The sequence below is a fragment of the Sebastes fasciatus genome, chromosome 5 (genome assembly GCF_043250625.1).
Source record: "Sebastes fasciatus isolate fSebFas1 chromosome 5, fSebFas1.pri, whole genome shotgun sequence".
Taxonomy (NCBI): domain Eukaryota; kingdom Metazoa; phylum Chordata; class Actinopteri; order Perciformes; family Sebastidae; genus Sebastes; species Sebastes fasciatus.
Genome location: NC_133799.1, coordinates 22,961,577 through 22,975,811, shown reverse-complemented (window position 1 = coordinate 22,975,811; position 14,235 = coordinate 22,961,577). Strand labels below are relative to the sequence as shown.

Genomic DNA, 14,235 nt, shown 5'->3' with positions numbered 1-14,235 from the left:
TTTTTGGTGTTGTCTGCTGGACTTCGCTCTGCTCTGTTTGCTGGCTGACTGAGACTGAAGGCTTGAATCGATGCTGAGGATGACGTCATGCTCGTTGTTTCGAATGTGTGGAGCTAGCGCTCGCTGGGTAGGAGGCCGCGCGCTCTGCTGGGGGACACAACTTCACCAGATCTTCACCAGACCAGAGGTCGTCTTCAGCCGCCGGTAACCGTGAACCCCAGGTACTGTCTCCATCCTACACCGCTGTGACGGACTCCCGCTGAGCCTAACCGACTCTAAACCCGCTAGGACTCTGCTGTGTCTGTGGCTGAGCTGATTTATGCTAGTTGAGCTAACGTTAGCATGCTAACCACTAGCCTCTTTATTCGATTTAAAACACACAGTTTGTTTACATTGTGTCGCTAAGGACGCTGTGGTTCGTTTATCTCCTTGATTTCCATTATGATGGAAGCTTATTAAACGTCCTTCTCTTTGTGTTTGGTATCCAGTCAGACAGATAAAACCTTCCAGTGCTAATGTTTGCTAATGTTTGCTTTGAGCTATGAAAGCAGAGGACGCACATTGTCTCCAACTGGGGACAGAAAGACAGTCAGCTGGAAGTTGTTTATCTCAGACTGGAAGCAATGCAGCTTTAGCCAGGTTATCGGGTTAATGTATGGGGGTTTATATTACGTTTTCTGGGTGGTTTGGTGTAGACGTGTCTTTAGCTTTTGTTTCCTTTTTGTTAACTTTGTCCTGACCCAAAACATCTTGCATCAACTAGCTGAGCTAGCCTTTGCTTTGCCTTTTTACTCTGAAACTGAGCACCTCTCTTTGTGCCTTTTGTTTTCATTGATGTGAACAGCTCTCCACCTGTTTTTTTTGTCATATTTCCATACATTGTACTACTTTCAAAACTCCTGGTGCATTACCCCTAAATGTTGCAGGAGGAGCATTACATTGAGTGATCACTTCTTACTTTGTTTATTTCCTGTCCATGTCTGAGATTGATTTGGTCTTTTTACATTATTTATAGAAACATACTAAATTCTCAGTTGATGTGAACAGCTCTCCACCTAGTTTCTGTCACATTTCCATAGTGTACTACTTTCAAAACTCCTGGCACATTGTCCTAATGTTGCAGCAGGAGCATTACATTAAGTGATCACTTTGATTTTGTGTTTATTTCCTGTCCATGTCTGAAATTGATTTGGTCTTTTACATTAATTTTTAGAAACATACTAAATTCTCAGTTGACGTGAACAGCTCTCCACCTAGTTTCTGTCACATTTCCATAGTGTACTACTTTAAAAACTCCTGGTGCATTACCCCTAAATGTTACAGGAGGAGCATTGCATTAAGTGATCACTTTTATTTTGTGCCATACGTGTCTGTGATTATTTTAGAAACATACTAAATTCTCAGTTAAAGTGTGACAAAGTCCTGTTCTGCTTTAGTGGCAGAAATTGGAGTTTTTCACTCTGTTGTTGGTGGTGTTGGACAGCCCTAGGCTGCTGGAAGGTGTGGTTTGCCTAAAATAAATCAAAAATAGCTCCACAACTGCCAGGTCTATTATGCATGATCTTGGTCTCTATGGAGATAGGTAAGACCTCAGAGAATTCATCCCCAGTGTAAGTAACATTGTAACTGTTAACTGTGCCTGAGTAAAATGTGATGAACCACAGGAAAAAATTTCATTTTTATCCTCGCCTAAAATGTTTTCTAGATTAGACAGTGGATAACACCAATATAGTAATGATGCTATGCACAGAGATGCCACTGAATTAATTTAGCAACTCCTTGACTACAACTGTGCCAAAGTAGATATAAATAACACAAAGCACATAGATTTTACAAAGGTTTTTAGTAAGGATAGGACCAGGCGGACTCTCCATTTGGCCACTTGGATACCCAAAGTGTGCCAAATGGGTTTTCTACCTCTTGAAAAGGAATCTGGCTATAAAATACTACTGATATCCACTACAGGAGGCTATGTGCACACAATGGAGCCTTTGGCCACGACATTTACCCTGTGCATCATCACATTCTACCATTGTGCAACAGTATAAAATCAATAAAAAACAACTAAATTGTATACTTTTGACTCCAAATGGAGTAGTTTGTTATAATAATAAAAATATAATCAAGTAAAACTTAGATAATAACAATGTAAATAAGATAAACAACAATCCAAAGTCAAGTATGTACATTCAATAAATAATGGTCAAAAATATTATAAAGTAAGAATACAATTTCTCATGTGTTTACTTTGTAACTAAAATATTGAAATCATTGCTAAACTAACACTGTTTGGACAAAATACACTTGGAGTGTTGTTTTAGTAGCATTAAGGCTTTGTCTAGAAACAAATAGGAAAAAAGTCCACCACGGCATTTTATAAAGTTTTTAAGGGCAGTGTTTTAACACACAGCTCAGCCGAACCGGGTTCGTCGGGTAAAAGAGGTTAATTTTGAAGGTATGAACCTGTTTGACAAACCAGCTACAATTAGCAGGTCATCACCCCTTCGCTCACAAGTTAACAAATTTTTTCTCCAACTCCACTCTCATGCTCCAATGCCAGTCTCCAAACTATTTTAGCTTAAAAAGATGAATAATAACCATGTAATCAAAAAGGGCCTGCTAATTACTTTGACTAACTTCTGCAACCCCATTTTCAGGAATATCCTCTCCCGTCCCCCTTGCCCCCTCTGTCAGAGCATGGCTCAGGAGACCAATCAGACGCAGGTGCCAATGCTTTGCACTATGGGATGTGGTTTCTATGGTAACCCCCGCACCAACGGCATGTGCTCGGTCTGCTACAAGGAACACCTGCAGAGACAACAGGGAGGGGGGCGATCCAGCCCCCCGGGAGAGAAAGGTAGGAAGATGGGAGGGACATAAAACCCAGGGGGGTGCTAGATATGGGTCTGTTAGGTGGGAAAGACTTGGAACAGGGGGGTCACTCAAAAACTGTACAGTCGTGGGGGCACTTGCTAAAAGGGGTTGGAGATCAGAGGTAGCAGTAGCTGCCGACACTGTGGCATCAGAAAGCAAGAGAGTGACATCGCCATCTGTTGTTTCACATTAACTCAAAACACATCTGATCATAGTAGACAAACACGGGCAATGAATGGTGATACTTAGAAACAAATAAAGTCCATTGCTCAGGGCCAAAACAACAGGTTCTGTGTTGTTGGTGCTATCAGACTGTTCTGTCCCCACACAGCTGCTACATCACCGGCAGGATCGCCAGGGTCGGCTGGTGTGACTGTGGAGAGTACAACCTCAGAGCCCAGTACAGAGGTGGCAGGAACCCCACCTGAAGAACAAACGAGCAGGTATGTTGACTGACCGGTGGGAAAGAGTCCTCAAAAAATAAATCATTGTGACAGGCAAGACTTCAGAGAACCAGGTCCAAAACTAAGTACAGTAAAAAATAAGTAACGTGACAAGGTAAATGTATCCAGCATCAGCCTACAGAGGGAGAGTGGGTTACATTTATATAAATCATTATGAATCAGTGGTCCTTTTGATGTCATTGCTCAAGGAGAATTATAAACACAATATCCAAAGTGATTTTTTTTTTTTTAAAAACTGATCAGACAAGTTAAGTCATTATATGGAAATAATTGGAAACCTTTGGCCTCTTTTACACAGTGTTTGTCATTCTATTGGACATTTGATTATATTGTTAAAATGCCTGTTTAATGGACTACTAATGAGTAGATCAGTCCATCACTAGCTCCAGCACATTGTGTTCTAATGTGTTCTCATTAGTCCCTTCAGTTCATAATACAAGTACAACAGCAGCTTGTCTCTGCAGAAATCAGAGATGCTAAGCTACTATAAGTATATTCACATGCTACTGCTCAAGATACAATCTTCTCCCTCCTTGTAATCTGACATATTTGCACGCATCAGAGTAAATGTCAGTCAGACATAATGCCAGGTCTGAACTGACTGTGGTAATGTACATTTTATAGCATTTATTGGAGGCATTATGTTTGTAATGTCACTTTGACCATTTATAAAACGTTTTAGTCACTTTAAAAGCTTCTCTGGATTCATTTTGTCTAAATTTCTTGGTGACGGAGTATCTCCGCTTTGCATTTTTCATTAGGTCTGCACATATTAACATTAAACCAATAGCAATAATGTGAGGTAGACGTGTTTGTTTTGCTCTTCATCTGTGAAATTACACACATAATCCTTGTCTGTAACTCTGCAGGTCTTGCTACACCTTACCTACTTAAAGTGGCTTTTATTTTGTATTTATTTATTTATCGTGGATGGGAAGTACTGAACAGTGCTTTCATTGCGTCGTTTGTCTCGCCATTTTCACCAAGTCTTGTGATATTTTTCGAGAGTTTTAAGTATAAGCACCTAACAAAGGCAGAATGAATGAACCATATCATAGAGCTCTCTTGTTTAAAGTTGACACTGAAAGAAAAAGCTAAAGAGTAACGTTCTGTGTTTTAAAGACTTGCTTGAGGGCCCGTTCTTAAAACTGCTGCACAATGTTGAATAATTGTTGCAGCCCTCGTTCATTTTTTTTGTAATTAAGCATTTTGTACGAGCTCTTGTGTGGTTTGCTTTAGTTATGCCAATAAATAATTCTTTGTGAATTTTGATGGGTGAGAAAAGTAGTTGAAGATGACGACGTCTTGGGAGTTCTACGAGGCTGTTTAATAGTTAAAAAAGATTTTGTGTTGTTTGTGCTGATTTTGTTACAAAATGAATCAAACAAGGACAATAGACCAGGGTAGATCTCAGAGAAAGACGACTAGAGGGTTTAATATTTGAGCAGTGACTGTACTGTACATGCCTACATTTCTGAGTGTCCTGGAAAACACAGATAACCCACATTATAATGAACCCAGTTGTCAGAGAAGTTGTTCCAGTAATGGGTTTATATACTTTCCAGACTGTCTACAGAGACATCCACAGTCATTTGTTCCCAGTGTGATGAAATTTTGGAATTATCAGAAGGGATTTGCGCCTGATCTGTCTGCATAATGTGATCACGGATTGTGCTGTGTGTACCGTACGTATGCGCTGTCCCGGTTTCTGCACGCCCTGCCTGTTTGTAGCTGCTTGAGTCTTGTCAAGTTGATTGTGATAGCTCTTCAAAGGCATTTCTCTAAGTAGCTGACGGGGAGCGTGCTGAAACAGATCCATGTAGGTTGTAGTCAAACAAGATGATGGGACAATGTATGCAGCCAAAAAAAAAAATGATTCAAAATTGCAAAAAAAATTCTGTGGTTGGAAAAACCCACTTTATTGTTTAGATTGTGTTCTCTCCATTTCCACATTGATGCCTTGTAATATGTGATTCTGGATGGCAACAAGAGCATCTATGTTGAAGTTAAGAAGGGTATCACTAACATGCAGTTTAAGGGGCCGTTAACATGACGTGTTTTTTGCACCCTCAAATCCATTGTTGTCGATGTTACTGTGAGGGATCTATGGTGCTTGAAATTAATTTATCTTTGTTTAATATAGTCAGTGATGCTTTTACTGCTAAATTACCGCAACTTTGCAGGTTTTGGTTGCTTAGTAACGGCAGGCGCAGCAAACTCTGAAGCACCTTGGATAAAAGGATGAAAGCGGCACCGCTGGCATTTTAGACGCGTTTTTAGACACGGCATGTGAACGGCCTCTAACAAAATATACACAAATCTTTCAGCCATACATTTATTGCAAAAATTTGAATGAGAAAATAATTCCTGTATGGTCTAAAATGAGTTTTCTTTGTTTGTGTTTGTGATGACAGTCCCAGCTCTCCCAGCCCAGTAACTCAACAGATGACAGCTATGAGCATCTCCCAGGATTCAGGAGCCGTAGACTCTGATCGAGCGGAGGCCGAGGAGGGAGAGGAGGAGGGTACTTCCAACAGCTCAGGTAAACCTCATTTCCAAATCAGTCACCTACCCACCATCCACATGAAGTGAGTCACACTCGCAGCTGTGGAGGGCACTTCTTATTAAAGGTACGAATAAACATGTAAACCGTGGGATGCTCTTGCCGCCCTCTACTATAAACATCTCCAAAACAATAAAAACTATACACCCTTGGGATGTTTTATTTTATCCGTCCTCCAGACTCTGTAGCCTGTCTAATCCCACCTTGAAACAAGAGTGTAAGGAAATTGTAGTTATTGTTTGCTGTATTAGTTTGGTTTAACATATAGTTATCCTAGTATAGAAGTATATATTATATTTGAACAAGTAATAGACGGATTGTTTTCTGACTATTGTACTTGGTGCGTTTTTGTTTTTTCCATCAGAGCCAGTGGAGGAAGCAGCACAGGCTTTGTCCGATAGCGACCAAACTCCAGATAAAAACAAGAAAAAGAACCGCTGCTTTTCTTGCCGGAAGAAAGTGGGCCTTACTGGTAAGGAGAAGAATTTCGCACGCACACACATACTGAGTAGAGGTGGTTCAAAGGTTTATGACTCATGGACCTGTTTACCTGAACTTATTTTGAATTTCAGGACAGTTTGTTTAAGACACAAGCAGTTTGTAGTTTTTGATAAACTCATCGCACCTTTTGCAAATCTGAAGCAAGAATTGCCTTATTTGGTTTAATCATGAATCTGGAAAGGGATGATATTCTTGGGCTAATGACATAAAAGTGTCATCTTACTTCATATTTTGATGACGCTGATCAAAACCTTCCTGCCTTTCAGTGTCGGACAAACACAATAGATAACAGTTGGGGAGTTTTTAAAATATCTGTCATCTCTTATCTTAGCTTTGACTTGGATCTAAGCTTTGACTCCGGCATGTTAATTTAATCATGTTTCTTCTACCTAAAAACATCTCTAAAATTGACTCTAAAAAGCCTTTAATTCACCAACAAGATCCAACTCCCAGTCCGTGGTTTGTGTGATGTTTTTACTCCCCAACCCAACACTGGGTACAGAGAGCAGCATACTGCAGGTCAGTGGTGCATTTCACAGTGTACTGCTGGCCTCCCCCTTTTAGTCAAACTGGAGGCTCCAGTCACCATTTAATGTTAGATGGTAATATTTGTATTTTATGCCTGATCCCTCACCAAAACAATGTGAAAATGGGCCTGAATGCAGCCTGATAATGGCAGTACCCTCCGACCTTTATGCACGTTCTGTCTTACCCTCTTAAAAGCAGTTTAAGAGCAAATCTACTCCGACAGTGGTATTGGTTGTTAAACAACAGATATGCACTAAAGCATAATAATGCAGGCTGAGCTTTTTTAAAGTTAACGAGAAGATACTGGCATCATATCAAACTAGAAAACCTAAGGAATCCATTGGTACCAACCATGTCATAATAGCTTGTCAGGAAGGAGGTTAAATAATGCTCCAAACTTACGCTAAATTTTGGAGAGAAAAACTGGCAAGGCCATTTTCAAAGGGGTCCCTTGACCTCTGACCTCAAGATATGAAAATGGGTTCTATGGGTACCCACGAGTCTCCCCTTTACAGACATGCCCACTTTATGATAATCACATGCAGTTTTGGGGCAAGTCATAGTCAAGTCAGCACACTGACACACTGACAGCTGTTGTTGCCTGTTGGGCTGCAGTTTGCCATGTTATGATTTGAGCATATTTTTTATGCTAAATGCAGTACCTGTGAGGGTTTCTGGACAATATTTGTCATTGATTTGTGTTGTTAATTGATTTCCAATCATAAATATATGCATACATTTGCATAAAGCAGCATATTTGTTCACTCCCATGTTGATAAGAGTATTAAATACTTGACAAATCTCCCTTTAAGGTACATTTTGAACAGATAAAAAATGTGTGATTAATTTGCGATTAATCACGATTAACTACGGACAATCATGCGATTTATCGTGATTAAATATTTGAATCGATTGACAGCCCTAAAAGGAACCTGTCACCCCGTAGAGGTCAGTGCAGCAATACTTGTCCTCTGTACAAGAATTAGTGTGCAAACTCTTTAAATGTATAATGATGTACGTATATAATAAAGCTTGTGTGTTGACTGACCTTTGTTGCTTCTCTCTACTGAAGGTTTTGACTGTCGCTGCGGGAACCTGTTCTGTGCCATCCACCGTTACTCTGACAAACACGACTGTCCCTACGATTACCGGAGCGCAGCCGCTGCCCGCATACGCAAGGAGAACCCCATCGTGGTGGCTGAGAAAATTCAGAAGTTATGAGGACTGAGTGCAAAAACAACAAAAAGTCTCTGACTTTGTGAATTTGAACAATGGCGACTTGGATGAAAAACACCTGATATCATGGCTTCATTTGTTCATGGTAGTCTAAGACGGGCGGGGTGGGGTGGTGAGGTTGCAGCCACTGTCCAGACGCTTCCCTTACTAGCATCTCCCTCTCTCTCCACTAGTGACTGCAGCTGAGCGTTTCTGTGTGTGTGAGTGTTTGTATGAAAGTGTGTGTGTGTGTGTGTGTGCGCACATTTGCTTGAGAGTCGGGGAGAGCGCCGTAGGGGCCTGGCGGACATTAGTGTTGCTGTGGGGAGGGAAGGCTTTTGATTTTAGCCCTTTTTGTTTCTCAACTTGGGGGATCGTGTGGTTTTATTTTTATACAATCCCTGTAAGGCAGTTGAAACGAGACAGGGGTAAGCTGTTGAGGAATGTGTCACGGCCTGGATAACGACACAGAGGTCAATTAAGGTCTAACAAGTTAAAAAAAAAAAACCCAACTGGGAGATTTCATGTATCAGCAAGACCTTTTAAGGGCTTTGGAATATTTTTTTTTTTTCTCCCCCCAGAATGAAAATGATGTCAACTTCTTGTCAAATTGGCATAGATTTTTTTCCCCTCCCACCTCTCTATGGGTCACCATACATTGAACTCCCACATCTCAGCATTTTCCAGAAACGTTTCTCTTTGATATATTGACTTATCATACTGATATTGGGTGCATGAACAGTTATTGGAGGGGGAAGGTAGGGGAGGGCAAGGGTAGGGGAAACTGAGAACCTTGACTTAACTGAGTGATTGAATTCTGTTTTTTTTTTTTTTTTCTGTTTTAATGAGCGTATGACATCAGAAGATCTATATTAATATATTGTAGTTAGCTTGAATTGTGTGATTGCATTCTATTTATTTTTTATCGTTTGGTTGGTCTGTGCTGGAGGATTGGCAGCATGTGTCAGCAAATCATTAAGATTTGCACTTTAACCTTTTCAATTATATTTAAGTAATTCCATCTTGATTATATAACCATTGAATAAAATAAAAAAAATACACAAGCTCTGACATGATGGAGTAGAGTCCAGTTAAGCCGTTAACAGTTACAGTTGTGCAGTAAAAAAACGTCCATAGTTTTGGATTTGGAAACAAAAGCACAACAAAAGTGTGTCAACTGCAGAGCACAAAATAATGTGCCACACCTACTCAGTTTTGTTCAGCATCTGGGTCATTTGCAGTTTATATTTGATCTGTACAGGCTCGCTGAAGAAATTGCCTGAGTGATGAGACGTTCTGTTTTAGTTAAAAGGCGGCGTGTTCTCCTTGAATGCCCTTTTTCTGTTTTGTGGAGTGAAGCTCCACGTTTCTGTAACCACCAGCAGACCACTGACACATGCTGAATGAAAACTGACCTGGGGGTCGCAGTGACTCTACACGTTGACACACCTTCTGCTCAGCTAAAGTCAAGACTGTCGCACTGCTACAGAGTCGCGTGCTGTGCTTTTACAAACGATTCAGACGAGTCCTTACAACAAAGACCGCCTCTAGCTAGCTGCTTCTACGAAGATCAAACTTAAAAACCTGCATGTGTGCAGCCAAACATACAAGTTACCGTTTTGTAACCGGCTGCACAGTTTGAGATGAAGCTGGAATGTTTAAAAAGCCACACAGCAGTAGCACAATGCATGGCTGGAACCGTAAGGTTCAAGTTTAACAGGGCTCTACAGTTGTTTCTTTCTCCAAATGTAAATACCATATGGCTCCTATTCATATAGTATAATCTTAATGTAGAGTTTTGCCAGGTAATAAAGGTGGGGGACTAAGGTGAAGAATAGTACTGTGTGTATAAAAGTGCTTTTCATAATTATCCCCAAAAAAAAAATTAATGTGCCACAAATGGCACTGATCTTTTTTCCCCATCTTGTTCCCCCTTTTTATTTACAAGTTATTAACCAAGTCCATTTCCAAAGTATATTCAGTATCTGGCTTCTATTCTACAATATTAGTCAGATTGTTAACAAGCCCCTTAAGCTTTAATAACCTCGCTGAATTACACAGTTATCCCAGTCCATGCTTTCATCCTGTTACTGAAGTCTATTCATAGCGTAGCGATAATACTGAAAGTTTAAAAGAAAGGCCCCTTTGGAGACGCAGAGGGGCACTTGAGGTTTCATCTTTTCATTATCACAACTTTCCTTGTAGATGTTGCTCGATCTCGGTTATTAAATATTTATGAAAGAGCTGCAGAAACAAGGAATTTGCAGAGTATGTATTTTCAAAATAAGCCAATGCAGAATGTATTGGACGTGAATGACTCTTCCTTGTATACACAGAATATCACGATGGACCTGATTGAGTTTAGTTCTTGGAAAATTGGCCTTCATCATAAGTCATGTTTAAGTCCTAGTATGGCTGATGGACGTGTATTAATGGCTTTGTGACTTGGCGTGCCAACACCGAGAGCGTTTACCCAGGATAAGCTGGTCATCTAAAGCCCCTGACTGTGATTTAAATACCACTGGTGGAAACTTGAAATTCAGGATGTTAAATATTGTCATATTCAGGGGGAACGTGTGGTGTGGTGTGGTTGGAGCAGCTCTGCAAACGTTGTATCTTATATTTTCCAGAGTATTCAAGCTTGCCTGCTGGGTTGATGACCGTTACAAAATATTGTCACCTACAAAAAACGCTCAGTTTTCCTTTTACAGATTGAAAGCCCTTTCAGAGTAAAAGCCCTTTTTACTTGGGATGATTGTTCAGTTCTGTAAATCGCAAGGTTTGCACTTGTTTTCTATTGACTGCTCATATCAAACCCCCACCTCCTTTATTTTCTTAATGAACATGGGCAGTTTGAATGTAAACCACCATAATTCACATAATCAGCTGTTATGTCATTTATCAAACTACTCGGCCCTGATACCGTCTACGTTTTTTGGAGGCCCAATTTTCTTTCTGTTCATTTGATTTGGGACAGTTGGATCACTCGGATAAGTTTGTGATGAAGGACTTGGCACCAGCATTTAAGGCAACCATACCTAAATAATCTAGATATTATCAGTACATATACATCTCTCTTCCTTCCTTCCTTCCTTCCGTTCTGTTGCTTCGATAGAGTTTTGATGTCTTCAATCCCGTCTTTAGCACAACCTTTCATAGTCGACGTCTTCATCGTGCGAGGGGTTTTGATTGATAATAATGATAAACCGGTCAGTCGTGACGAGTCTGGTTGAAATTCAGCTTCACCGCAGAAGAAAGTAAAAAGACAAAATGACGAGGACTTGATTCATTCTGTCTTTTCAAGATGAGCTTGAGGGACATCAAATGAAATCTAACAATGTTCACAGAGCTGTAGTTCTTGTCCCTTTGGCACTCCAGTCCCCCAGAAACACCACCAGATATCTTTTTATTTTGTTTTCTTTAAAGATTTAGGATTGTATGATGTGTAAGAGTAAGTATAAAACAATAAATTCACAAAGTTTATTTTAAATTACACTTGTCTTTTGTATTTATTTATTTGAATGTTGTTAAAGATTTCCAGAAAACCAACTCTCTTATATTTAGTGGTATATAGTTACAAGCATGCATGACTTCTTTGCTGCTCCAGTACATGTTCATGCTGTGGCCCCACTGCTTTGTACTTGTATATTGTTTCCAAATACAAAGCAAAACACTATAGGCACAAATGGTACAATAGCACCTAATGTTCAGCTCCGATGCATGATGTAAGAGGAACTGACACAAAGCCATTTGACTGTACTGAATTACACACTTATTCTGTTATTCATGAAAGTATTACAGTATGTCACCTTGAGTTCTTGACATCACTAGATCAGGAAAACTACATAGAATTGACCAATTGCATATTTTTTACACCAAAACATGCCAATAACTTGTCCTGGAGAGTGATTGAATGTGGTGTGCAAGTGATAAAACAAGGGGCTGCTGAATTTTTAGATGCTGTAAGCACTACAAATCTAATTTATAGTGGGGTGCAGGCAGATATCTCCAAGATTTGATATCTCAGAACCAAGATGGGCAAATAAAACCAAAACTATAGCAGGATCTGGAGCACACAGCTTTTGATAAGGGTGCAACATAAAGTATGTCTGTCATATCATCAGAGTAACATAAAGACTGATGAATCTTTCCAAATCCTGCCTCAGATGTCCTGTTTATTGAGGCACTGGTTTGAGCTTTGAGTTGGCTGAATGGATGCCAAAATCTAAAATTAATTAAAAAAATTAATAAATAATAAACACATAAGTAAATAAAAAGGAAAATTAAACCGAAGAGTAAATAAATAGGGTAATTAATACACAGATAAATAAAGAAGCAAATTAAATCAGCAATATCAATTTATGTGACGTCTTATCAATTAATCAATGGCTACATTTATTTTTAATATTATTTTTGCTATATTTAATGACATTTATTAGGGCTGTCAAAGTTAATGCAATAATAACGCGTTAACGCAAAATTGTTTTCACAACACTAATTACTTTAACGCATTAATTAACCATGTCATACTAGCTTATCGTGAAGGAGGTTGAATAACACTCCAAACTTGTGCTAAATTGCTAAGAGGAAAAACTGGCATGGCCATTTTCAAAGGGGTCCCTTGACCTCTGACCTCCAGATATGTGAATGAAAATGGGTTCTATGGGTAACCACGAGTCTCCCCTTTACAGACATGCCCAATATGATCATCACATGCAGTTTGGGGCAACTCAAAGTCAAGTCAGCACACTGACACACTGACAGCTGTTGTTGCCTGTTGGGCTGCAGTTTGCCATGTTATGATTTGAGCATATTTTTTATGCTATTAAATGCTAATAAATATATACATACATTTGCATAAAGCAATTTGCCCACTCCCATGTTGATGAGAGTATTAAATATTTGACAAATCTCCCTTTAAGGTACATTATGAACTGATAAAAAATGTGTGATTAATTTGTTATTAATTACGATTAAATATTTTAAATGATTGACAGCCCTAATATTTATTTATTTATCGAGTCATTTATTTATTTTTGATTTTGGCAGGTTCCGTCCTTCATAGTGCAGAGCTTCCCTCTCCCTAAACTAAAACTATCTGAATTGATAGATACTAATAGAGGAAAGTGACAAACAATGTCTTTTGTAATTTGGGTGACCCGACCCTTTAACCTGAAAAGAGGTCTTTTCAGCCAGAATAACAATATAAAGCAACTGTGTGAGGCTGTGCACTGTACAGGGCCTGTAACAAGGTGGCCTATTTCTGTTTTGGCCATGCATCCATGGCTATATAATAAAATAAAGTTTGAAAGGCTGACACTTGCAGTTCTCTGTAATAGGTAGTAAAGGTGGTTCTTGTGCCAGCAAAGCTTCTTCCTTAGAAACTCACAGGAAATGTCCTCTGTGTTTATGTGTGTACATCTATCTCTATAAGGACCAATTTGAGTTTTAGACCTTCAGAGAGGACATTTTGGCTTGTCCTCTCCTCTTCCAAGGCCTTTTTTATAGCTCAGATTTGTTTTTAAGGTTTAGAGTTAGGTTAGACGTTATTTCCGGCGTGGATTGAGTGACGCTAGAGAACTTGCTAGAGAACTTGCTCATAATCAAGTGTAGACCACACAATGTAAATGTCACATAACGCTGACTTCCTGTTGCTAGTAGGTGGCGCTATGACTATGAGCCAATTGCCTTTAGATGTCCTAAAGGTCTGGACTGCTATGAAGTAGGTCAAGTTACAACAGTTTGTTGTTTAATGGCAAATCATGTTAATTCTCCGCCGTGCCACGTCACAACCGTTTTATGAAAACTCAAACTTTTCATCGCAATGGTCTTAAGATTGTACTGACCAAATATGAAGTAAATCGGGTTAAATGTGTAGGAGGAGGAGTTCTGGAAATGCCTTAAAAAAATACACGGAAAAATCTTGTAAGATTAGGAAAGAGGTACAGAGTCAATTTAAGGCGAGAGACCTCTAACAACCAGCTATTGCCATCTCCCATCAGGTTAAGATTAGGAAAGAGGTTTAGGGTTAGTTTAGGATGAGGGAGCTCTAACAACCAGCTATTCTCCTGTCTAAACCAGTTAGGGTTA

General features: G+C 39.5%; 1 protein-coding gene across 2 annotated transcripts; it reads left to right on the top strand.

The window, feature by feature from the left end:
* The first annotated feature begins 72 nt into the window (after nt 1-72).
* Nucleotides 73-9,216, top strand: LOC141768006 (AN1-type zinc finger protein 5). 2 transcript variants are annotated; one of them, XM_074635862.1, is made up of 6 exons: nt 73-221; nt 2,658-2,857; nt 3,206-3,317; nt 5,753-5,880; nt 6,266-6,373; nt 8,003-9,216. In XM_074635862.1, the coding sequence occupies exons 2-6, from the start codon at nt 2,698-2,700 to the stop codon at nt 8,149-8,151; spliced, it is 657 nt and encodes a 218-aa protein (XP_074491963.1). In that variant the 5' UTR covers nt 73-221; nt 2,658-2,697; the 3' UTR covers nt 8,152-9,216. The 2 variants fall into 2 exon arrangements, with proteins under 2 accessions (XP_074491963.1, XP_074491964.1); XM_074635863.1 differs by having other exon boundaries at nt 92-221; nt 2,695-2,857; nt 8,003-8,228.
* The last annotated feature ends 5,019 nt before the right edge of the window (nt 9,217-14,235 follow it).